General features: G+C 42.6%; 1 protein-coding gene and 1 long non-coding RNA gene across 2 annotated transcripts in view; one reads left to right on the forward strand and one right to left on the reverse strand.

Moving 5' to 3' along the window:
- Positions 1-11,448, reverse strand: part of LOC140678824 (uncharacterized) — a 15,294-nt gene extending 3,846 nt beyond the window's left edge. Inside the window, exon 1 of the long non-coding RNA XR_012050478.1 lies at positions 11,329-11,448. This is a non-coding gene — a long non-coding RNA (uncharacterized lncRNA). The remainder of the gene's footprint in view (positions 1-11,328) is intronic.
- Positions 1-26,063, forward strand: part of chrm2a (cholinergic receptor, muscarinic 2a) — a 135,829-nt gene extending 109,766 nt beyond the window's left edge. The window contains exon 5 of the mRNA XM_061959633.1: positions 22,954-26,063. Within this exon, the coding sequence (XP_061815617.1) occupies positions 22,997-24,499 (1,503 nt within the window). The 5' untranslated portion in view covers positions 22,954-22,996 and the 3' untranslated portion in view covers positions 24,500-26,063. The remainder of the gene's footprint in view (positions 1-22,953) is intronic.
- The last annotated feature ends 1,430 nt before the right edge of the window (positions 26,064-27,493 follow it).

Consider the following 27,493-nt stretch of genomic DNA (forward strand, 5'->3'; position numbering starts at 1 on the left):
TTAATAACATTGTCATTCTGAAGCTAACCAATAATAAATAAAATACTTCTTACCATTTTTGCGATTTCTTGAACAGGTGCGGTCGAAAATGGATGGATGGATTAAAATGCATGAGAATGTTTTATATTTTGTTATTTTTAACATTGTGACTACCAGCGCAATTATTCAGTACTTATCGTGTTAAGCAATGTCAGCTAAGATTTAGCTGAGAGCCAGATGCAGTCATCAAAAGAGCCACATCTGGCTCGAGGGCCATAGGTTCCCTACCCCTGCAGTAGGGCGTAGTGTTGTAACGATACCAAGATGGCACCGGTACCGGTACTAAAATAATTTCGATACTTTTCTAAACAAAGGGGACCACAAAAAAATGCCATTATTGGCAACAAAACAAAAACATCTTAGGGTACATTAAACATGTGTTTCTTATTGCAGTTAAGTCCTTAAATAGAATAGAACTTGTCTTTTAGTAGTAAGTAAACAAACAGAGGCTCCTAATTTAGTCTGCTGACATATGCAGTAACATATTGTGTCATTTTCCATTCTATTATTTTGTCAACATTATTAAGGACAAGTGGTAGAAAATGAATTATTAATCTACTTGTTAATTTACTGTTAACATTTGCTTACTTTCTCTTTTAACATGTTCTATCTACACTTCTGTTAAAATGTAATAATCACTTATTCTTCTGTTGTTTGATACTTTACATTAGTTTTGGATGATACCACAAATTTGGGTATCAATCCGATACCAAGTAGTTACAGGATCATACATTGGTCATATTCAAAGTCGTCATGTGTCCAGGGACATATTTCCTGAGTTTATAAAAATAATATAATTTTTTTTTAAACGAAAGATGTTGTGATGCCAAAAAATATTGATATAATCATAGTAGAATCGACTAGATACGCTCCTGTACTTGGTATCATTAGAGTGAGTGGACGTTAGGTTTAGATCCATCAATTGCGTTTGTTTACATTTTGATGCCTGTGAGCTACGGTGTGTAGTGAAGCATGTTTAGCTATTCCTCGTCCTGTAGGGATGATACTTGTAAGAAACATACTTTATTTGTCGCCATGGAGACCAGGATTAGTGATTTAGAAGTCGCTAAAACACTGCCGACGGCGGATGGACCTTTGAGGGCACCACAAATGTAATTTACAGTAGGTTGTCCTATATTCTTTTACATGATTGTAGATAAATATATCCTATCTGCACTCGCTATTGTTAGTCTCATTTCACAATGCATACTTGCCAACTCTCCCGAATTTGCCGGGAGACTCCCGAAATTCAGCGCCTCTCCCGTAAACCTCCCGGGACAAATTTTCTCCCGAAAATCTCCCGATTTTTCAGCCAGAGCTGGAGGGGGCGTGGCCTCCATGTGGACCTGAGTGAGGACAGCCTTTTTTCACGTTCGCTTTCCCACGATATAAACAGCGTACCTGCCCAATCACGTTATTCCATACGAGGCGTCCGACATACCGCCGATGAGCATGGTGCAGATGGAGAAGATCTTCTCGGCGTCCGTGTTGGCGCACACGTTGCCAAAGCCGACGCTGGTCAGGCTGCTGAGGGTGAAGTAGAGGGCGGCCATGTACGAGCTGCGCACCGACGGGCCGCCGACCGTGTTGTTGACGTAGGGCAGTGGTCCCCAACCACGCGGACCGATTGGTACCGGGCCGCACAAGAAATTAAAGGTTTTTTAAAAATGTAATTAACATAAAAAACACAATATATACATTATATATCAATATAGATCAATACAGTCTGCAGGGATACAGTCCGTAAGCACACATGATTGTATTTCTTTATGAAAAAAACAAACAAAACAAAAAAAACACACCCTCCCACCCCGGTCCGTGTGACAAATTTTCAAGCGTTAACCGGTCCGCAGCTACAAAAAGGTTGGGGTTCACTGACGTAGGGCATCTCCAGTCGTTTGTCTAGCTCAGGGGTCGGCAACCCGCGGCTCCGGAGCCGCATGCGGCTCTTTGATCACTCTGATGCGGCTCAGCAGCTTACCGTACTTGCTGAACCCCCCAATTTTCCCGTGAGACTTCCGGATTTCAGTGCCTCACGCAGAAAACTCCCGGGATTAATATTCACCGATTTTCACCCTTAAAGCTATAATGAGGGCGTGTCGTGATGGTACAACATTTGACGCCCTCTACAATCTGTAGTAACAGCGTGCCAGCCCAACACTTGTTGGATAATATACATCTTCTGCTTGTACACGTACGTGTCAGCAATGCATACTTGGTCAACAGCCACACAGGTTTCACTGACGGTGATCATATAAAACAACTTTAACACTCTTACTAATAATGCGCCACACTTTGAACCAAAACCAAACAAGAATGACAAACACATTTCGGGAGAACATCTGCACCTTAACACAACATAAACACAACAGAACAAACACCCAGAATCCCATGCAGCCCTGACTCTTCCGGGCTACATTATACACCCCTGCTACCACCAAACCCCACCCCCACCCCAAGCCTGCTCCCTCACACATCAACCCCCCCTTCTGTGCGTCGGTTGAGGTGGGCAGGGTTTGGTAGCGGGGGTGTATAATGTATCCCGGAAGAGTTAGGGCTGCATGGGATTCTGGGTATTTGTCCTGTTGTGTTTATGTTGTGTTGCGGTGCAGATGTTCTCCCGAAATGTGTTTGTCATTCTTGTTTGGTGTGGGTTCACAGTGTGGCGCATTATTAGTAAGAGTGTTAAAGTTTTTTTTATACCGCCACCGTCAGTGTAACCTGTGTGGTTGTTGACCAAGTATGCCTTGCTGTCACCTATGTGAGCAAGCGGAAGCCCCATACAACATGTGGCTGATCATGCACGCTGAGTGTAGTGGGCGATATATGCTGTATCATCACGGCACGCGTATGACGCTGATAAGCGCTATTCATTCAAAACCCGCGTGCCGCACCAACTTAAAAATTCCATATAAAGGTGTGGGCAGCGTGTCTGAGACCCCTGGTTAATACATAGCACAAAGCAAAAAAAAAATGTTATATGCAATGTTATTTCATTTAAAATATCAAAGATTATGCGGCTCCCGTTGTTTTCTATAATTTGTGAAACTGGTCAAAATGGCTCTTTGACTGTTAAAGGTTGCCGACCCCTGGTCTAGCTCATGGAGCCATCCTTGGGGAAGAGACGGGAGGACAACAGGGTGAAAAGAACTAAATCATCCAGACTAGAGATAAATTGTATTATTATGTTTATCTTACCTAAAAATAAATATATTTATTAATTAAAAAAAAAAACTTAATAAATGTTTACAATATTTTTCTAAAAACATCAAAATTAATTGTATTTTTATTTGTATTTTTTCTGACTCCTTATTACATCCAGCCATAGAATTATACATTAAAATAAACATATTTGAAATAATTAATTTTTAAATGATCATAATAATTCATTTAAAATGACCATATTTAATTATTAAAATAATTGCTTGTTTATCAACAACTTTAGCATTTTATTCATTACATTTTGAAGCTCTCAGAAGCCAAGTTATGTTATATTCCTTAAGATTTATTTATGCAAGTTTGAAGTATCAATTATCTAAACACAGTTTTGTTTGCATATTTTCAGGATTTATATATATATATATATATATATATATATATATATATATATATATATATATATGTATGTGTGGGAAAAAAAATCACAAGACTATTTCATCTCTACAGGCCTGTTTCATGAGGGGGGGTACCCTCAATCGTCAGGAGATTTTAATGGGAGCATTCGCATACCATGGTTTATATAGGGCACAGTGTGGGTACAGGCTGGCCTAGGGGCGTGGTGATTGGCTCATGTGTTACCTAGGAGGTGTTTCCGTCTATGGCGGCATGTTGTTACAATTTCGCTGCGCTTGTTGAGGGATGACAGGTCTGGACGGTAAATAATAAACAGTTTCTCTTTCAAGCATAGGTTGCATCTTTTATTACCACTATTGTAAGGTGTGCTGGATGCAAGAATTTGCCATGTTATTGAATATTCAACATTATTGTCTTTGAGGTCCCAAATGTGTTTGCTGAGTTCTGTGGTATTTCGCAGGTTTTTGTTCCTGAAAGAAGCCTTGTGATTGTTCCATCTGGTTTTGAATTCTCCCTCGGTTAATCCTACATATGTGTCGGATGTGTTAATGTCCTTGCGTATTACCTTAGATTGGTAGACAACTGATGTTTGTAAGCACCCCCCGTTGAGAGGGCAATCAGGTGTCTTTCGACAATTACATCCTTTGTTGGTTTTGGAGTCGCTCTGTCTGAGGGCCGACGGCTCATTTGCAATTGTTTTGTTGTGGTTTGAGATGATTTGTCGTATATTGTTATATATATATATATATATATATATATATATATATATATATATATATATATATATATATATATATATATATGAAATACTTGACTTGGTGAATTCTAGCTGTAAATATACTCCTCCCCTCTTAACCACGCCCCCCGCCCTCCCTCCCGAAATCGGAGGTCTCAAGGCTGGCAAGTATGACAATGGCACAGTTACAAACGGTTCAGTCACGGACACAATTGAACCAAGTTGAAGAACTTCACCGCTCTCCCTGAGAAAACATTTGAGCTCAATTATCCGTAAAAGATGGCGCCAAGCGCTGACAGGTGCCAACAGGCTGAACACACCAGCAGGCTTTGGACGCAAGTATTGAACCCAATGACAAATATTGTCATCAGTGAAAATTGGGTCAAACGTTGGCCTTCTCACTGGACTTCACCCTCAGGCCCAACAATTAACTAAATCCACAATGACAGACGGTTTCCTTTGGCGTCTTTCCTTCGCTGCCAACGTAATAATAAATTAGAGAAACGCAGCCATCAGTCATGCTAATGCAAGCTCAGATGGAAGGATGTGATTGGCTGCGGGCATTTTGTTGACGCCATGTCAAGACAGATGCGCTGTTGTTCCTCGGGCTAATGCTAATTAGTCGCACGGAACGGGGCGGAAAGTGCTTGTGGACCGCGGCGGTACGGCAGTATGCCCGCCTTGAAAAATAAAGCTGTCAGTGGGAACACAAGGGAGAGGGAGAGATGAATAAGTCGTAATTACACAGCTGCAGTTTGGGTATTTTGCAGGTTTCTACAGTAATGATTCAAAAGACGCCTTTGTTTGGGTATGCATGGATCTTTTTGTCCTTTATTTTTAGGGTTGAGCTTTATTGAAGAGAACAGAAGAAAGCAATGCGACTCACTCACTAGAAAGACAGCTTCATGATCAAATAGGATGAAGAGGAAATAAATCAACGTCCTCGGTCATTTGCAAACAAGCAGAAGTACACGACATGAAAGAGGAGACCAGACCAAAGCAAATTAACAACGAGGCTTAATCATGTTAAGAACTGACGACCTCTTGCGGATGCAACAGATACACCCGGGAAATGCTAGCAATCGATAGGGCGGATGTACAGTATATGACCAAAGTCTTCATTGTGGTTGGACCAAACAATGAATGTTTATTTCCTCTTCCTTTGGACCGTGCTCATTTTCAGTCCTTGAAAAAAAGGGTTTTTGAAGTCTGACAACTAGGGTTTGGGGTATAGTGTAAATTGAAAGACAGAAACTAACTTAAAGGGGTCGTATTATGATTTTTTTTCTGCATTTAAAATACTTCCTTGTGTTCTACGTAACATGTAATGGCGGTTCTTTGGTCAAATCAATCAATCAATCATCCCATCCATCCATCCATTTTCTACCGCTTATTCCCTTTGGGGTCGCGGGGGGCGCTGGAGCCTATCTCAGCTACAATCGGGCGGAAGGCGGTGTACACCCTGGACAAGTCGCCACCTCATCGCAGGGCCAACACAGATAGACAGACAACATTCACACTCACATTCACACACTAGGGCCAATTTAGTGTTGCCAATCATAGCCCTAAATCACAAAAGTCTCAAAGGGCTGTACAAGCCACAACGACATCCTCGGTACAGAGCCCACATAAGGGACGTCGATGTGAATGACTATGAGAAACTGCATATGTGGGTAACCCCCCCCCCCTCTAGGGGAGACCGAAAGCAATGGATGTCGAGTGATATAATATTGTGAAAGAACAGTCCTTAGTGGATCTAACATAGTAGTGAGAGTCCAGTCCATAGTGGGGATATGTTTTACAGATCCTTTTCAAGCCGCATTTCGACCGTGTTGCAGGTGGCCTTATTTCCTTGTCCCCACGTTGACAGTGTCTTCTCCCCGTCATCTTTGTTTTAGTTTTTAGCGTGTCCATAGCGAGTCTACTGGACAGATATACACTCACCCACCCATCCAAATGATCAGAATCAGGCCCAATTAGCGGGCCCCTTCCTCTTCCAACATGACTGTGCACCAGTGCACAAAGCAAGGTCCATAAAGACATGGATGACAGAGTCTGGTGTGGATGAACTTGACTGGCCTGCACAGAGTCCTGACCTGAACCCAATAGAACACCTTTGGGATGAATTAGAACGGATACTGAGACCCAGGCCTTCTCGACCAGTGTGTGTGTGACCTCACCAATGTGCTCTTGAAAGAATGGTCGAAAATTCCCATAAACACACTCCGCAACCTTGTGGACAGCCTTCCCAAAAAAGTTGAAGCTGTAATAGTGAAGTGAAGTGAAGTGAATTACATTTATATAGCGCTTTTTCTCAAGTGACTCAAAGCGCTTTACATAGTGAAACCCAATATCTAAGTTACAGTTAAACCAGTGTGGGTGGCACTGGGAGCAGGTGGGTAAAGTGTCTTGCCCAAGGACACAACGGCAGTGACTAGGATGGTGGATGCGGGGGTCGAACCTGCAACCCTCAAGTTGCTGGCACGGCCGCTCTACCAACCGAGCTATACCGCCCTAATAATAATAGCTGCAAAAGGTAGACCGACATCATATTGAACCCCATGGGTTAGGAATGTGATGGCACTTCAAGTTCATATGTGAGTCAAGGCATGTGGCCAAAGACTTATGGCAATATAGTATATATGTGTGTGTGTGTGTGTGTGTGTGTGTGTGTGTGTGTGTGTGTGTGTGTGTGTGTGTGTGTGTGTGTGTGTGTGTGTGTGTGTATATACTGTACGTTCGACCTATATTCTATTTTATATTAGAAATGGCAACAGCGGAGGATGCATGTCCATGTATGAGCCAGTCTGCCCCACAACTAGAGGATAGCAAAAAAGGAGCTTATTGACTTCAGCACGGACTACAATGGCCCACTAGCGCAAAGCACTTTGGGTAAATGTATACCATGTATGGAGACGTCACAGGGCAGAAAACGTCACAGGGCACAGTAAATTCCAAACGGCTCGTTTAAAGGAAGTATGAAGGAAGGCAAGATTGTTTTATAGATATCTTTGCAATGCCTCGATGGTTTGATTTAAAATATTCCGGACTTATGCACATACCAAAATACACAACAGCAGGTACATTTGTAAGAAAAAAAAGTTGGTTTTGAATAATAGAAACACCCACCTTCAGGGGTTTAAAGGCTTATTGCTGGGGTCGTACTTCTGAAAAGTGCTGGTTTTGTACCCTTGACATTTGATGTTTACAGCTTGGAAAGGAGTCCAACAGATGGTAACTAGAAATAAGGGGAACATCAATGCAGCTTGGACATTGAAGTACAGAAATGCCCTCACAATTAGGGGTGTCCAGTGCCGATATTGCCATCAGATGTCGCTTCAATGTCAGCCAAAAGATAACTACAGGATTATATCGGCTATAAAATCAACAATACAAGCAGTCCTGCAGCTTTTGTATTTTTGCAAAGCTGGACAGCTGGTTAACATCTAAATGCATAAGTCCATTCCAAACAGGTAATGATAAATATGCTAGTGTTTTTACTACCTACCATTCTTCTCTGAGTAATTCCACTTAATATAATTTGTGCTGAAATCGTATCGGATCGGAAGTGGAAAAAGTTGGATCGGGACACCCGTAGTCTTGATATTCTCAATGTTGATATGCGCATGTAAGAAGGGCTCATAAACAAGGACTTGACTGTGAATGTCATCGTTCACTCAAAAATGTTGTTCAAAAAACTTAACTCGTTCACCAAAATCCCATTTTTACCAGGCAAATACCTGCTAACCACGTTAAGTGCTCTGGGGCAGGGGCCTACTTAAACTTACCTTTAAGGGTGCTAACTGTAATCGCCATGTTTCTTTTCTTCTTACTATGATGAGCTGGATTCAAATCGAAAAAATTAATTTAGAAAAAGTTGTATTTTGCGCAAGATGAGAAAGGTTCTGGTTTCCAACCCTTGATATTGAACGTTTACAGTTTGGGAACAGACCTCAGTTGTTCTGGGTCCTAGAAAAGGCACAATTAGGGTCAAATAATCAGTGCTATAGTCTCGATCAGTGGTTCTTAACCTGGGTTCTATCGAACCCTAGGGGTTCGGTGAGTCGGCCTCAGGGGTTCGGCGGAGGTCAAAACACACCCGACTCATCGTGTAAATACAAACTTCTCCTTGTCGGCGTATTACGGATACGGCAACAGCTGACTGATTTGCAGGTGTGTAATTTGTTGTGAGTTCATGCACGGATCATTTTATGCACCAGTAAAAAAAACATGGTAATACTTTAGTATGGGGAACATATTCACCATTAATTAGTTGCTTATTAACATGCAAATTAGTAACATATTGGCTCTTAACTAGTCATTATTAAGTACTTATTAATGCCTTATTCGGCATGGCCTTATTATAACCCTAAGCCTCTAACCCTAACCCTAACCAAATAACTCTAAATTAAGTCTTTATTACTTAAAATATGTTCCCCTAGTGTCCAAATAAGTGTAAATTAAGTCTTTGTTACTTAAAATATGTTCCCCATACTAAAGTGTTACCAAAAACATAACTTTGTCTTGAATTTGAAAAAAATATATATGTATTTTTTTCACAAAATATATATGTATTTTTTTCACTAAAGAAGGGTTCAGGAATGCGCATATAAAGTTAAAGTTAAAGTTAAAGTACCAATGATTGTCACACACACACTAGGTGTGGCGAGATTATTCTCTGCATTTGACCCATCACCCTTGATCACCCCCTGGGAGGTGAGGGGAATCATTTTGGTGATTTAACCCCCAATTCCAACCCTTGATGCTGAGTGCCAAGCAGGGAGGTAATGGGTCCCATTTTTTTATAGTCTTTGGTATGACTCGGCCGGGGTTTGAACTCACAACCTACCGATCTCAGGGCGGACACTCTAACCACTAGGCCACTGAGTAGGTGGGGTTCAGTACCTCTAACAAGGAAGAACCACTGGTCTAGATAAAATCTTCAGCATAGAGAAGAACTAATACTGTACGTCTACTTCTTTAATAGATCCTCAACTGTAGACACCATTAGACCCGGCCATCAAGTGTGACTGTTAATGTTTGGCACTAGTAAGTTTGCTTGTACTTTCCATCAGAGGAGAGGTTCTTTAAGGGCGAGCATCACAGATCTGTGAAATTAGATCTGCAGAGTTGAAGTTTGTGCTTTTTTTTTGTGAGACGTGCCTCCTCTAAAAACGACATAAGTGGGAATCAAAGGATGAAAATCATCCTGACAGGTGTAACATTATCCCGGTGCTAATCTCTTCATCGTAGGATAAACGGGACGCACAGCGGTGGATTCAGGGACCTAAGCGGGTCCTGTCACAACGATGCTTTGAAGGGCCATCGGGCTTTTAAGGCGTCGGTCAAGGTTGACTCTGCCGGATTAACATTCCGTCAGCTTTTATTTTCAGTGGGCGTCGGCGTGCTGTGATTACCGCCACGAGAGCTGGTGATTGACGGCGGTCTGTGTTGTCGTAGCGCCTTCTGGTGAAGTCACAGTCGGCTGCATTTTAAAGATCTGAACAAAGGCAACATCACTTTCTCGCACTCCTCCTTGCATGTTAAGACTGGGAGAACTGTAAATAGCACAACCTGTCCAAGGGCAACATTTGCTTGGCTGTTTTATCGCTTTGCTGTGAATCACAGGAGGATGTGTGGAGGATGGCTGGCGAAACAATGAAGTGGAACCAATCCAACAGGCACCCACTTTATCTCATCCCCGTTTTCTCATTGCCTTTTCTCCATTTTTTCCGCTATCGCCGGCTATCTTAATGAGCGCCGGCATTCCATCAAGGGCGAGCGCCAGCCTGACAGATGCATTGCAGGCAGGCAGGGCACACGGGGATGCTGGCGGGCCAGGACGGGCATCGCCTATTAAGTCAATTTAAACTCACCGACATAAGCAGAAGTGGGACTTCACGTTATGGGAGGTTCACAAAACGCAAAAAAACAAATCCACTATGTTAACTTTCCAAATATTGGATCAGTTTTGGTCAGGTGATGTCAGTCTTTTAGCGACGTTATTAGCACAGAAGGTCTTTGATTTAATTTGACACTCATTACCGACACTTGAAGGGCATAAGTGGAATATCAATATACAGTAGGAAAGGCCCCGTTGTCACAGTTTACCTGACCCATGAAACGTGGCTAATCGGGGGGTGCACTATCCACTTTAGCCGCCAGATGGCAGTAGAGAGTTCAATATCTTAAAATGTGTTTTGTGGCAATTCCAACTTTGACTACAGCATCAGTTGCTATGTAGAGTGGCGCTTTCCATCATTTTCAGCAGACTGCATTGCAAAAATGATGATTGAAAATTGATGTGTGTTCTTATCTCTCATAATGATTGTGAATTCCCCCAAAAAAGTGCAGTATTTGTGACATTGTTATTATAAACACTAACGTAGACCAACTACTTTAATGGTGCTGTAATCACAAAGAGGTCCCTTGCTTGCGCAGCTACAGTATCGACATACTGAGCCGGTGAGCTGCTGCATTGCCTCTGAGTTGGTTAAAGTTAATTCATGATTATAAATAAAGCCTCTCACTTGTATAGTAGAAGGTTGTCATGTCTGTGATCATGTTTTGCTTAGGTATGTCCTGTTTGGTTTTTGGACTCTTTTTAGTTCCTGGTTGTGCACTCTTGCTTGTTTTGTTTCCATGACTACTCATTGGTTTCACCTGTCATGCATTTGGACTCACGCATCGGACTCATTTGGACTCACGCACCTGTGTTAATCATGTCACTACTATTTAAGCCGGTCACTTTCAGTTGGTCGTCCTGACGACATTACCTCTGTTACCTCTGCTCAATTCGTGCCATGCTTACTGACATTGCTCATGCCGGTTCATAGTTTGATGCTGATGTTAATTTCATGCTTGTTTTCGTTTTTATGTCCATAGTTTTGCCTTTGTGCTAGTTTATTGTTTTCAAAGCCAAGTTTGTTCTCCGCTTTGTGCGCGCCTAGTTTAGAGTTGAAAATAAATCATGTATTTACCTTCACGCCATGTCCGGTCCAGTTCTGTTCCATCTCGGGAAAACAAACCCCACCAAAGTCCACGTCATGACAAAGGTTGTTGCCATAAACCGTGAAGTTGGTCCACTTTGACATTGAACTCAGACCTAGTGATGGCGAAAAAGACACAATTGTTTGTTCCCTGTGTGAGGATTATGGTTAATTCTTCATCTAAAAAGGGAGGGTTAAGTTAAAGTTAAAGTACCCATGATTGTCACACACACATTAGGTGTGGCGAAATATGAACATCGCATCAGTCGGCATCCCAGTGAGAGTAGACAGTGTACAGTAAGTGATTGTTTTATTATGATCGAAGTTTGTATTTCTTGTTTAGCACTTAGCAATCGTGCTACTTGCTGGATTTGCTTATCACTCACCTTCTAAAACTTAAAGTAAATCTTCCTCAAATTCATTCGCAAAAATATACGTTTCTGATTCATCATTTGTCCCAAAGTAGTTATTGTTGTCTCTCACAAAGTCTGCCATGAGTAGTACTTGTTGTTGTTGAAATAGCGAACAGCGCCGAATGCTTATAATTAGAAAATACGTACATTTTAAATGGTATTAAGAATGTGCCTGTTACCGGTACTACAATGCAGCAAACCTTGATGGAGGTGTTTGAATGTTTTTTAAGAGCGATTTCTAGGCAAAATAGAGCGACTCCATTGTTAGCTGACTTGTGTTCACTTTATTTACAAGTTAGAATGCATTAAAAAAATGTGTTATTGTCTCACATTGTGAATGATAGGCAATGTTCCCCAAAAAGGTGTGGTTCCCCTTAAAGTCTGTGTGATATAAAACGAGTAAAAAATGTATATTCGCTTTATAATCTTTGTTGCAATAACGTGCTTTTGGAAGTTAAGGTTAGAAGGAACACATAAAACATTGCTAACAAATTCATAAAATCGCAATTCAATTCATGAAAAAAAAGTAAGAAACCTTTTGAAAAAACTAGCGCATATTTGTACATTTTAGGCCGCAACAATCACAAAAAAAGCCTGCTAAATCCAACGTACCAATCCTAAAAATTTGTGAACCGTTCCACCTCATCAATCTTTTCCCATGTTCGATAGTACACTGAAGGTATGAACCGAATTACAACCTTAAGTAATAGGTTTTTTTGTAGTGCGATTTAAAGACATTTCAAGTCAATCCAAGTCAGAAGAGTCAAACTTTGGGGATTAATACATGTGGCGTATTTGTCAGAAAAATATTAATAATTATAATAAAATAAAGCGGTGCATGATTTGACAAATGTGGCATTATCAATGAATCATCAGAGTTTACTTACCGTATTTTTCGGAGTATAAGTCGCACCGGAGTATAAGTCGCACCTGCCGAAAATGCATAATAAAGAAAGAAGAAAACATATATAAGTCGCACTGGAGTATAAGTCGCATTTTTGGGGGAAATTTATTTGATAAAACCCAAACACCAAGGATAGACATTTGAAAGGCAATTTAAAATAAATAAAGAATAGTGAACAACAGGCTGAATAAGACGCATAAATGACCAACTGAGAACATGCCTCGTATGTTAACGCAACATATTATGGTAAGAGTCATTCAAATAACTATAACATATAGAATATGCTATACGTTTACCAAACAATCTGTCACTCCTAATCGCTAAATCCCATGAAATCTTATACGTCTAGTCTCTTACGTGAATGAGCTAAATAATATTATTTGATATTTTACGGTAATGTGTTAATAATTTCACACATAAGTCGCTCCTGAGTATAAGTCGCATCCCCGGCCAAACTATGAAAAAAACTGCGACTTATAGTCCGAAAAAATACGGTATATAGCCCTTAATCACAAATGTCTCAAAGGGCTTAGAAGACTTTAACTAGCACCACAAATAGCTGTAACATGAATGTACAGCTTCCATGGTGGGTCTGCATGCATCCCATAATGAGCCAGCAGAGACTATAGCAAGCCGGCTCATTAGCATGCATGCTAGAAGAAGCAGGTGAGTCCCACAGGCGACATACAATAGGCAACACGTCGTAAACAGCTTTCTCGGGAAATGATCTTAAACGGGCAGCAACAATAGCGAGACACCATTATGTGGACGCATTATGTAGGACAAGATGGTGTTCCAGCCTAGCAGAGACTCCATTTCCTTGGTGTTCGCTGAAGCAAGAACAGCTTCTATGCCTGAAAGACACACACTGGCGTATTCTCTTTCACATATTCTCCGGGACAAGGCAGTAAATGTATCCAAACTCCCGGGGAATTGAGCATCCACACAGCGCAGCATCGCACTGCACTCTGCGATATGGCTGCAGGATTTTGGCAAGTGCCACTGTTCTGCTCATGGTTCCAAGCTAAAGTCCTTGAGTGGGGTTGAATCATGTCCTCAAGCTTCAGCCAAGGAGGAGCCAAAAGAGGAGATGTTTAGAAAAGTTTGGACGTAGCCCGGAGTTGCTATTAACAGCTGCCATTTTCTTGCTGATATCGGATATCAACTTAATGAAAAGTCCCCATGGCAGAGGGAGACGATTGCTGCAGGTAAAGGCAGCAGCTGCCTCTTCTCTGGAGAAGCCATTATCTTCGGACGTATTGAAATCTGCTAATCAGAGGAGGGTTCACAGTTATTAGCACCAGATGCAAGACTGCCCCTTGTCTGCACCTTTTTGTCCTTTTGTTCTCTGACCATGTCCTGCGATGTGTGTGTCTTTGACGCAGCCCAGGTCGTAATGACACGGTCATTTTTCACAGATGGCCGGAATATCAACATCAGAGTCACAGAGGACAATGCAGCAGAAAGTTTTGCCAACGCGATAAAGACGCCTCTCAAAAGTGGGCATTTCTTTCTTTACCAGGACAGAACTCTGCAGGCTGGCCTTCGTTAATGAAGTGTCACAACAACATGTAAGCAGCCGCGAGAATCCCAACTCGCTATCATGATAATAATTGGAAAGCTTTGGACCCCCTGCGGGCTCTCCTGGGAATGTCTGAGTACTGACTGAGCACATTAGCACAGCTTCTTTCTGACACCTCGTTCCTGCGAGCGCTGCGAGACATGTGAGAAAAGTAGAGGCGTCACATTTCAGCAAACACCGGCTGCAGGTGACTCAAACTGCGAGGTGGCAGTCGGACGCGCAAGAGGCAGGAAATTAAACATGGCAACACAACGAGCGATATATTTACAGATTTGCATTCATTTCCTCGCACCTCCCCCTTTGCCATTCCTGTCTCAGGGGTACCTGGCCCGCAGCAGGACTGGTCTTAACAGATGCCTGCAGAGATACAACATAAATATTTAGACAGCTAGAACTACACGTCCTTTTTCCATCCCCAACCTCTAGCAATACCTTTGTATTCGCTCCTCTCTAATGCTGGAGGATATATTTGCTTGGGAGGACACCCCTGGGAACAAGGTTGGGATATTAGAACACCAGTTTTTTGGGCTTATTTCCAGCCTGAGCAACCTTAAACCCTGTTCGTCAATGTACACTGTCCACAGTCTGGGTAACGTCTCACTGACAGCGAGCCAAAAGACTGTCTGTCCTCAGTGCTGCTTCGGGAGTCTAAAAGGAGCTCACTGCTTTTAGGACCTGGGTCTAAATCTATTAATTGTAAGAAAAAAGGCTTCCAGTGACAACAAACATCTCCTTATTTGGTGGTTTTGTATTCACTTGTACTTGTACAGTCTTCACATTTCAGCAAGCATTTTTATTAGAGTATACAGTCGTGGTCAAAAGTTTACCACAGAACTTTCCTTCAGAAGGTCTCATCTTTGTCCATGTGATGTCAGATGAAACAAAAATGTGTCTGTTTGGCCACAATAGCCAGCAATATGTTTGGAGGAGAAAAGCTGAGGCCTTTAATCCCAGGAACACCATCCTACCGTTGACCATGGTGGTGGTAGTATTATGCTCTGGGCCTGTTTTGCTGCCAATGGAACTGGTTGCTTTACAGAGAGTAAATGGGACAATGAAAAAGGAGGATTACCTCCAAATTCTTCAGGACAACCTAAAATCATCAGCCCGGAGGTTGGGTCTTAGGCACAGTTGGGTGTTCCAACAGGACAATGACCCCATACACACGTCAAAAGTGGTAAAGGAATGGCTAAATCAGGCTAGAATTAAGGTTTTAGAATGGCCTTCCCAAAGTCCTGAATTAAACGTGTGGACAATGCTGAAGCTTGTGGATGGCTACCAAAAGCGCCTTATTGCAGTGAAACTTGCCAAGGGACTTGTAACCAAATATTAACATTGCTGTATGTATACTTTTGACCCAGCAGATTTGGTCACATTTTCAGTAGACCCATAATAAATTCATAAAAGAACCAGACTTCATGAATGTTTTTTGTGACCAACAAGTACCGTATTTTCCGCACCATAAGGCGCCCTGGGTTAAAAGCCGCGCCTTCAATGAACGGCATATTTCAAAACTTTGTCCACCTATAAGCCGCCCGGTGTTGTAAGCCGCATCTAACTGCGCTAGGAATGTCAAAAAAACAGTCAGATAGGTCAGTCAAACTTTAATAATATATTAAAAACCAGCGTTCTAACAACTCTGTTCACTCCCAAAATGTACGCAAATGTGCAATCACAAACATACGTATATCAACATGGACAGAGCTGCGTGAAAAAAGCCACCCGGCCTCTTCGCGTAAACTTAAACTTACCTTAACCACTCGCTCATCTTTTCTTCATCCATCCCTTCGAGTTAGCTTTTTATGATGATGCCGGCTGGAAAGGTCTCTTTTGGCAAGGTCTTCCTTTTGAATATCACCATGGGTGGAAGTTTCATTAGCATGGCAAGCTAGAACCACAGTGAAGGATGACTTCTCATTCCCTGTGGTGCGAATATTCACCGTACGCGCTCCCGTTGTATCCACGGTGCGTTTCACAGGAATATCAGTTGCTGTGAAATAGTAATCCGTGTGTGGATGGAGAGATTGCGTCTTTTCATGGACCGGATCCCTGACGCTTAGTAGGAGCCATTTTGTGGTCTTTACAGATGTAAACACACAAAGGAAATGAAACGTACGGTGATATCCGCGCGCTTTTTCTTCTTCTACGCGGGCGGGTGGTTGCTTACAGTAGAAGAAGAAGCGCTTCCTGTTCTATGGGGGCGGGTGCTTACCTTGGCGGTTGCTTGCGTAGAAGAAGAAGCGCTTCCTGTTCTACCGGGAAAAAAGATGGCGGCTGTTTACCGAAGTTGCGAGATCGAAACTTTATGAAAATGAATCTTAATATTTATCCATATATAAAGCGCACCGGGTTAAAAGCCGCACTGTCAGCTTTTGAGAAAATTTGTGGTTTTTAGGTGCGGCTAATAGTGCGGAAAATACGGTATGTGCTCCAATCACTCTATCACAAAAAAATAAGAGTTGTAGAAATTATTGGAAACTCAAGACAACCATGATGATATGTTCTTTACAAGTGTATGTAAACTTTAGACCACAACTGTTTGTTGTCAGTGGACAATACTAAGGCTGTCTTTGATGAAGGATTTTCATGGTTCAATTTGATCTGTTAGATCAGGGATGTCAAACTCGTTTTCATCGAGGGCCACATCGTAGTTATGCCTGCCCTCAGAAGGCCGTTTGTGACAGCGAATAATACAGGTGCTGCTCAATAAATTAGAATATGACCCAAAATTTTTAAAAAGGATTTAAAAAAAAATGTTGGGCAACTGAAAAGTGTGAACATGAGTAGCATTCAAGACTTGGTCGGGGTTAATTTTGCCTGAATTACTGCAACAATACGGCGTGGTATGGAGTCCATCAGTCTGTGGCACACCTCAGGTGTTCTGAGAGCCCAGGTTGCTCTGATAGTGGCGTTCAGCTCTTCTGCATTGTTGGGTTTTGCTTATCGCATTTTCCTCTGGAGGTCACGAGTTTGCCGGCCAATTAAGGACAGGGATAGCATGGTCCTTAAACCAGGTACTGGTAGTTTTGGCACTGTGTGCAGGTGCCAAGTCTTGTGGAATTATTCAGGGTAAGACAATAAAGAACTAATTAACATGCTTAGTAGAGGTGTAAAAATTAATTGGTACACACCAATTTTAACTTTAGAGCTATGAATACATCGTTTGGCGAGCCTCCGGATCAAGCTATATGCATTATGGATCGGTCGATATCCGGTTGGAAAGTCATGAATCGGTTGATTGTAGATCTGATACAAAATATGGCCGCCCTAATCTTGCAAGACTTCTTCAAGACTTCTGTGATGACGTAATACAAGAGTACCGTTCTCATTTGCGACTGACAACAGAGCATCATGGCAGACAGCACCAAAAGAGTTTACAAATAATGCACCCCGAATAATAAATCTAAAGTGTGGTTATCATTTGGATTGTTTTTTTTATATAGAATGGTCAGTTGGATAAAAGTATGGCCATTTGTAATGTTTGCGATAAAAAAAGTGGCAACGTGACTAATCTGAGCACTCAACTGTTGCAATGGCATCGAGACACTCAAGCCAACGATGAGGGAGCGAAGGATGCTAATGCTAGCAGACCTACAAACTGGCAAAACAAGGACACTGATTTGAAAGACTTCCAGCTCCAACTTAGCCACAACTCTGCGAGGTTATCACAGCATCTACTACACTGTTCATTGTGCTAAAGACCTGGCTGCAGAGCTGCCATGAGTCATGCAATTTAACCCTTTCTCACACCACACTTGACATTTCCTCATTCAATACTCTATATTTATTTTTTTCATAATAATAAACTTGTTTCCTTGCAGCCTGCCGTAGTTCAAGTAATTCTGATTGACTTACCGAAAGAACCAATCACAGACCAATCCATTAATTGGATTGGTCACCAACTCACACACACACATTCAGACATTCACACGCCGCCATCAGTGTGTGAATGTGTGAATGTGTGTGTGTGAATGGGTGAATGTGGAAAATAGTGTCAAAGCGCTTTGAGTTCCTTAAAAAAAGGTAGAAAAGCGGCTAGACAAGTACGACCCATTTACCATTTACCATTTGTGTCTAAATTTAGCCAACCACTGAAGGCACCACGTAGTGTAAACCAATCAGAAGCAACGTAAGGCGGATATTTGCGTCTTTATTTTTCACACACCTCAGGGCGGCGTTGTCAATTTGGCAACTTTCTTACTTTCTTTCTCAAAAGCGACTAGCAACAAATCTAGCAACTTTTTTTTGTAATGTTTGCAAACAGGAAAGCGTGTATCACTCTAATGTCCTCAAAGTACAAGTGCAAGCAGTGCTACTGTGACCCTTTCCTCACAGTCTACTGAATGTCTGCTCTTAGACAGCTTGTACTGAAAACCTATTAATTACGTTGTACTTCTAAGTGCAATGACAATTAAGTCCATTCCATTCTTGTCAGAGCAGAGAGGAGAGGCACACCTACTCTGCGCAAAGCTGCCTCTGTCTCTGCTTTGGTTGAGATGTAAATGTTTCATCGCTGTCACCCTTCAAATAAAAACAAACCCATCGTTCATGGCAATGAGCCAGTCAATTGGTTTGTTCGTGAATATCTCAACCTTTTAGTCTTTTGGTCAAGGTTGATACTCTAACATTTAACAATGTAGAACAAATAAAAATACAGCTAAACTAAGAACCAACAGAAGAAAATTAATTTACAGTTTTAATCGTAATTTGCATTTTTTAACTCATACATAATATTTTCTTTAAGTTTATGGATTGCAATGCCTTGAAGTTGATAGTTATCTTTTCACCAAGCAAAGCTTACATCTACCCCATATAGCACACAAAATCCTCACGTAAATGAGGCGGTCTGCACCACTTTTCAATTGCACACACAGTCTTAGTAGATCACACGCAACACGCCCACTAATAGTACACATTATTTTATAGAATGCACAGGCTGTTTAGCGCGAGGTATTTGTAAAGTAAACCAGGCCCTTAGTGCAAACCTGTGCTTTGCCTTGTGGATTATTTTGTGTCATTCTGGTTAATGCTGTGATGAATATGATCAAGAAGCAAGAGGAGTGATCACATTTTTCTTTACTATGACATTATTAGAAAGTACTGCACTAATTGGGAGCTGGAGGTGACCAACCAACAACCGACACTGCATAGTTACACAAAGTCGTAGATTGATGTCGTGTTGGGTAGCGTGGCAGAATGTACTATTTGCATTCTGCAGCTTTGTACATCTGTTTCCATTCGCACCAAACTTTAATGAGTTATTTCTCGGCATATGTGCCAACTAGCTGAAAAGTTTCCTGGAAATCCCCGCCGTAGTTTTTTTGCGAAATTGTGCGTAGGAAGTAACTTGTCTTTGCACCCAACTTTGAGACATGATTGGGAGAAACCTTGAGTGGATCTATTCGACCCCGCTGTCGGCCCGTCTCCAGGTCCCAGCTGTGGCGCCGCAATGACAGTGTGTGCATTCTAGTCATGCTCCCCTGCAAATGGCAAATAAACCTAGGCGTTTTTTGCGAGGATTGAGTCGGCGCTGCCAAAGATGAAAATTCATGTCCTCATTGATAGCAGGATATGCCCCCCCAACCCACCTCACCCCCCGGGGATATAGTTTGGATCAGATGGAGAGCAAAGCTGGACTGCGACACAGCTGCTCACAAATCACACTGTGTGCTCGAAGCGGCGACAAGTGCCACCTGTTGTGTGTCCTCGACAGAACCGCTGACCCGTTTAAGTGGCATCAAATTAAAGGCCAGTTTTGTCGTTTCAGAACTCTTTCCCTCTCTTTGGTACAAAAGACAAGATGGAGGTAAAGGTGGTGGCGAAAGGGTGAGCTTGGCCCTTTTCCTGCTCTCTCTGTAAGCAATTTTCAGCTCGAGTGAGCAGAGATACGTCGGCCGGAGCAAGAACAATAGCGAAGCTCATTTATTTCCATTGTCCCATGGCGCCACATAAGACAAAAGAAGCCATTTAGGCGTTTGTGTCGAACTGAAAGGAGGCTGGCACACACCTCATGCTCATCAGTCAAAAGGCTACGATCATTGTCATCACTATCCTGATGAGGTTGCGTCCAGGAAACAGCAGGGGGGGGGGGAGGCCCATGATTGATCGTTGCGCTAAGAGAGTCGCCGCCGTTGCTCTCCCCAGGCAATCGCTCACTCAGCATCCCGGCGAGATTCCGAGTCGGCGCTTTCAACTTGAGCGCGATGACTGCTGGTACCTCGGGGAGATGTTCCTGCAGAAAGACTGTCAAAACGAGGGGGGAGGAGGGAAAAGTGTCCACAGTGTTTGGCCTCTGCGGACTGTGAGGCTTAACGGGGCAGCACAAAGGTGCACAAAGAGCCGCCACCTGTGGGGCTACAATACGACGCTATATGGCCATCTAGCCGCCGCTCTAATCCACTTGTCCTCAGCGGGGAAACAAGTGTGTCCCATTTGTGTTGTTAGCGTTTCCCAGCCTAAATCACTTGGATTTAAGCATTTTATGGGGATTAGGACAGTTTAGCTCCCAGGCCCGATGTTACCATTAGGGATTTCTGGCACAGCAGATAAGTGAAGGTTTAAGACTGAAGCACAGATGTCACACCTAGTGACCTAATGGTTCCGGAATACTCAACATTTGTGAGAGAACGCTTTTCACAGCCACGAAGAGGTGTGTTTGTAGGGCTATAACACAGTTACTGGTACAAACTGGACCGCAAAACACATTGACAAGAGGATTGGCTGATACTGATATTGATCGGATATGATATCAGCAAGTACTTTTATTTTGTAGTTTTTTATGTTAGAGCATTTTGGATCAAGTGAAATTAGTCAAACAGAGAACAATGGTAGGTATGAAACCACAACTGGCTTCGAAGTTTGGGGCATTGTTCACAAATATGTCTAATTTCTTAGTATATACTATGTATCTTTTGCTTAAATAAAGCATTTTAAAGCATAAACATGGCTAAATGAACTGAAAATAGCAACAGCAGTATTGGCCAGTAGATTACACTAAACCAGGGGTCGGCAACCCAAAATGTTGAAAGAGCCATATTGGACCAAAAATACAAAAACAAATCTGTCTGGAGCCGCAAAAAATTAAAAGCCATATTACATACAGATAGTGTGTCATGAGATATAAATTGAATTAAAATGACTTAAAGGAAACTAAATGACCTCAAATATACCTACAAACGAGGCATAATGATGCAATATGTACATATAGCTAGCCTAAATAGCATGTTAGCATCGATTAGCTTGCAGTCATGCAGTGACCAAATATGTCTGATTAGCACTCAACACAAGTCAATAACATCAACAAAACTCACCTTTGTGCATTCATGCACGTTAAAAGTTTGGTGGACAAAATGAGACAGAAAAAGAAGTGGCATAAAACCCGTCCTAGCAAGTCGGAGAAAGTTATACATGTAAACAAACTACGGTGAGTTCAAGGACAGCCAAAATTGGTAGGACAAAACGGCATTCGCCAATACTCGAATCAGTGAAGCATGTTTAATATAAACAGTGTGCTTTATAACAATTAGGGAGGTTTGCGTCATGTTTGTCCTTCTACGGAAACCATATTAAAACAATTTTTCATACATTTTTGAAAAAGCTCCAGAGAGCCACTAGGGCGGCGCTAAAGAGCCGCATACGGCTCTGGAGCCGCGGGTTGCCAACCCCTGCACTAAACCAATCACTGTGCTGTTCATTATTGGAGTGGGGCGTGGCTCGGTTGGTAGAGCGGCCATGCAAGCAACTTGAGGGTTCCAGGTTTAATTCCCGCTTCCGCCATCCTAGTCACTGCCGTTGTGTCTTTGGGAAAGACTCTCTACCCACTTGCTCCCAGTGCTTTCCACACTGGTTTAAATGTAGCTTAAATATGTAAATAATGGGTTTCACTATGTAAAGCGCTCTGAGTCTCTAAAAAAAAAAAAGTGCTATATAAATATAATTCACCTCACTTTACTATTGTGGCCACTGATATGCTGAGCCTCAGGCAGCATTAATATATTGGCTTAAACAAGTGTAAAGGTGATTATGTGGTTGTTATTTCATGTCTAGAGGGCTCTTGTAATTTGAAAAACCTCTAGCTATAAAAAATATTTGATTAATGATTGTTGTTTCCTACTTTGCAAAAATGAATTCACCATGGTCAGGCCCAGGACCTATTAACATAAATGAATGAGGGATTACTGTATTGACAAATGTGCTGTTTTAGACCGCAATAAGGGACACTTAATGTGTATGTCTAGCTTGTGTGCTATTGTGTGCTTAGCTGTTGTGTAGCTGCTAGTTCCTAGTAGTCTTTGGCCTACCATGTTGACCTTTTGTAAATTACTTGACTAAAATACAGAAAAAGACCAACCTTGTGTGCATAATGGAGGATATTTAGATGTTGACACGCTGCAGGACTGCTTATATGGGAGAATATTTGGACATTTGTGGGGATAACTAAATTGATTTTAATGTAAATGCATTTCGATATGATAAATAACATGGTTTATTTAATGTTATATAATGTACAACTTGTTTCACTCATTTGGCTGAACAGTTTTCCCGCTTCAACGAATGTGTTGAGGGAACTTAACAACGCAAACATTTCTCAGCATGTTAATTTTTTTGGACAGCGCTCTCAAACGCAAGCAAGATTATTAAACACATGTTAGGACACACTAATGTGACAGCGCTTTCATTATAGCCTCATTCTAAACGCTCTTTGTTCTCCTCGGCAGGTTCAGCGTGAGCAGGAGGCGTCGCCAACCAGGAGCAGATGCCATGGACGTGCTTAACTTCACTTACTGGAACGCCTCGGAAGGCAATGACACCGACGCGGCGGACGAGGGCGAGAGCGCCTACAAGACGGTGGAGGTGGTGTTCATCGTGCTGGTGGCCGGCTCCCTCAGTCTGGTCACCGTCATTGGAAACATCCTGGTCATGCTCTCCATCAAAGTCAACAGGAACTTGCAGACCGTCAACAACTATTTCCTCTTCAGCCTGGCGTGCGCTGACCTCATTATTGGACTGTGCTCCATGAACTTGTACACGGTCTACATCGTCATGGGGTACTGGCCTCTGGGCCCGGTGGTTTGCGACCTGTGGCTGGCGCTGGACTACGTAGTCAGCAACGCCTCTGTCATGAATCTTCTTATCATAAGCTTTGACAGATACTTCTGCGTCACCAAGCCCCTCAGCTACCCTGTCAAAAGAACCACCAAGATGGCAGGGATGATGATCGCCGCCGCCTGGGTGTTGTCTTTCATCCTGTGGGCGCCCGCCATCCTTTTCTGGCAGTTTATTGTGGGTGGGCGGACAGTGCCTGAGAAGGAGTGTTACATTCAGTTCTTCTCAAATGCCGCTGTCACTTTTGGCACAGCCATTGCCGCCTTTTACTTGCCCGTCATCATCATGATTCAGCTCTACTGGCAGATCTCCAGGGCGAGCAAAAGCCGGGTGAAGAAGGATAACCGAAAGCCGTCGGGAGGCAACGCCGAGCCTCTGTCGCCCGCCCAGCGGAGGAACAACAAACCCAACAATAACAACATACCTGGCGAGAGCGTGGGGTGTTCTCAGAGCCAGAATGCGGACGATGGCGCAAGCCAACATGACGAAAGGATGCAGAACGGCAAAGCACCTTCTTCAAACACGAACGAGGGCGAAACCGAGGGTGACGATGTGGCGAAGGACGTCTGCGCTCCTGGAGAAGAGAAGGAGAGCTCCAACGACTCCACCTCGGGCAGCGTGGCCGCATCTAACCTGAAGGACGAGGAGGCGGTGCCTTCCGCGGCCAACTCCTGCGCAGACACCAGCCAGTCTCTTCCCCGCCAGCGGGCCAAGGCAGGCGTCTCCAAGCTGACCTGCATCAAAATTAAAGCAAAATCCCCCAAAGGTGACTGCTACACGCCCTCCAACACCACCGTAGAAATAGTCCCCGCCTCCGACAGGCAGAACCACGTGGCCCGCAAGATCGTGAAGATGACCAAGCAGCCGCCCAACAAAAAGAAGAAAGCGCCGCCATCGCGGGAGAAGAAGGTGACGCGCACCATCATGGCCATCCTGGTGGCTTTCGTGGCCACCTGGACGCCTTACAACGTGATGGTGCTCATTAACACCTTCTGCTCCAGCTGCATCCCCAACACGGTGTGGACGCTGGGGTACTGGCTATGCTATATCAACAGCACAATCAACCCCGCCTGCTATGCCCTGTGCAACGTCACCTTCAAAAAGACGTTCAAGCACCTCCTGCTCTGCCAGTACAAGAGCAGTCGGTCCGCCAGGTAGAGATGCTGGCATGGAGAGAGTGCCATGTGTGGATGTTTGTGACCATTTTTTCATTCATGTCGGTGCACTTTACACAAATTAGCTGTATTGTTCACAAAGGGACTTACTCCTTCAAGAGGAAGTGCAACATGTTGTTCACTCTGGGGCAATAGGGCTGCCTGAATTTACTAACTTTTAACATCTTTTAAATTCAGTGACAAAACTTGTAGATAAGTGTAAAAACTACATCCCTATTTGTGTTCATACTTCATCGCTGCACATCCCTGGCATGCATTAAAATTGGATCGAATACCTTTTTATTAAATTCCAGTGGCTGCAATGTGCAATCTCGCCACTGTGAGCCACTAAATCTTCTGGACTTGTGAATCTTAAAGGTCCCCTAATAGTAACATTGTAATGATATTTTAACAGTACTATGTCTCCCGAGAGCCTGTTTTTGATGGAAAAACCTCATGGTACTGCTTCCGCCTGCACCATTTATACACACACACACACCACTTTGCTTTACATCTTAAAATAAAGCCACACTTGGGAGATGAATCATTTTGTTGTTGCAGAAAATAAGTTAACCTAGCATGGTGTTAAAATGTGAATGTAATGTTAGCACCGTAGGAAACATTTCTACAGTATGGCCACATTCCAGGGTGGATCTCGTGTGAGAGGAAGCGGGTGCGGGGGGGGTAAATCATTTTGTGGTGCAGTCTGCTGAAAATGATGAAACAGGCCACTCTAAATAGCCAGCGCCAGTCAAAGTTGGAATTGCCACCGAACACTTTATAAGATATTCAACACTCTACTGCCATCTGGCGGGTAAAGTGCATAATGCACACCCCCAATTCGTCATGTTCAATGTGTCAGGTAAACCACGACGAATGGGGCCATATGAATCCCCATTCTACTGTAATATACCTAAGAGTTATGTTCTAATGAGCACTAATCATGAAAAAATATACCATCTCTCACACTTGTTTGCTCCACTTTTGAAAGAAATAGTCAGTCTCTAAAGGTGTCATATTACGTTCTTGCCTGTTGGCACCTGTTTTTTTTTTAATTTGGGATCCCTACAAGTGCCAAAAATGTGAATTAAAACCATTGAGGTTGAGGAGATTTTGCTGTGTTCCAAACAAGCTGTGGCGGATATCTCCATCCATGGTATAGGGTTTTCCAGTAGACGTCTGCGCAAGTCTGACGTATTTATTTTCCCTAATGATAGTTGTTGTCCAAACAAAAATACATCCACAGTGCGATCCGAGGACTGAAAATGCTCTGTTATTGGTTGTGTTAACCAACACAGATCACTCCACAAACTTTCAGGTTGCACAAACTTTTCCTGAGGGAACTCTCCTGAAGGAATCAATAAAGTACTATCTATCTATCTATCTATCTTGCATCCTAGTCTGAAAAAGTGAAAAGTGCTTGGCTAACTTTTGTGTTTCGTCACGGCTACCTTGAGCGGGCAAGGCGAGGAGGTCTTTAAAGGGGAACATTATCACAATTTCAGAAGGGTTAAAACCATTAAAAATCAGTTCCCAGTGGCTTATTTTATTTTTCGAAGTTTTTTTCAAAATTTTACCCATCACGCAATATCCCGAAAAAAAGCTTCAAAGTGCCTGATTTTAACCATCGTTATATACACCCGTCCATTTTCCTGTGACGTCACACAGTGATGCCAATACAAACAAACATGGCGGAAAGAACAGCAAGGTATAGCGACATTAGCTCGGATTCAGACACGGATTTCAGCGGCTTAAGCGATTCAACAGATTACGAATGTATTGAAACGGATGGTTGTAGTGTGGAGGCAGGTAGCGAAAACGAAATTGAAGAAGAAACTGAAGCTATTGAGCCATATCGGTTTGAACCGTATGCAAGCGAAACCGACGAAAACGACAACAGCCAGCGACACGGGAGAAAGCGAGGACGAATTCGGCGATCGCCTTCTAACCAAAGATTGGTATGTGTTTGTTTGGCATTAAAGGAAACTAACAACTATGAACTAGGTTTACAGCATATGAAATACATTTGGCAACAACATGCACTTTGAGAGTGCAGACAGCCCATTTCAGGCGCGCTAAGAACATATATTTGTCCACGATTTCAGCACTCAGGTTAACCATACCTAAATAGACACAAAATACTGCATTACACAAGACTACCCGAATGTACTCGAATGATTGAAAAAAATAAATGTTTTTAAGCTAAATTATTGGTAAACACAGTTTATGTATAATAATTTACGTAAAACCGCGAGTAATGAATACAGTTTTCATCAATTAATATATTCTGTAGACATACCCTCATCCGCTCTCTTTTCCTGAAAGCTGATCTGTCCAGTTTTGGAGTTGATGTCAGCATCTGCTTTGAGTGTCGCAGGATATCCACACATTCTTGCCATCTCTGTCGTAGCATAGCTTTCGTCGGTAAAGTGTGCGGAACAAACGACTGACCATTTCGTCGGCTTTCCCCACAGCCTCGTATTTTGAACAAATTTCGTCCAATTTCTTGCCACTTTCGCATCTTTGGGCCACTGGTGCAACTTGGATCCGTCCCTGTTCGTGTTGTTACACCCTCCGACAACACACCGACGAAACCGAGAGCAAATAATAGAAAGGCGTTTAATTTGCCAAAATTCACCCATTTAGAGTTCGGAAATCGGTTAAAAAAATATATAGTCTTTTTTCTGCAACATCAAGGTATATATTGACGCTTACATAGGTCTGATGATAATGTTCCCCTTTAAAATATAAATAAGACCACCCATAAAAGGGCTTGTTGTCAAGAGACAGCTCGAAAGCAGCTTGAAGATAGTCTGTAAATTTGTAGAAGATTTGGACTACCAGTACATATTATATAGACCACAAGGAAGTGTTTAGATTAACCATATTTTTTGGGCCATACGGGCACCGGATTATAAGGCTCACTTCTGATGAGCAGCTATTCAGGTCGATTTTCATAACAAAAGGCACACCAGAATGGATATTTTTTTCCACATTT

Source organism: Nerophis lumbriciformis, linkage group LG05, assembly GCF_033978685.3.
Source record: "Nerophis lumbriciformis linkage group LG05, RoL_Nlum_v2.1, whole genome shotgun sequence".
Taxonomy (NCBI): Eukaryota; Metazoa; Chordata; class Actinopteri; order Syngnathiformes; family Syngnathidae; genus Nerophis; species Nerophis lumbriciformis.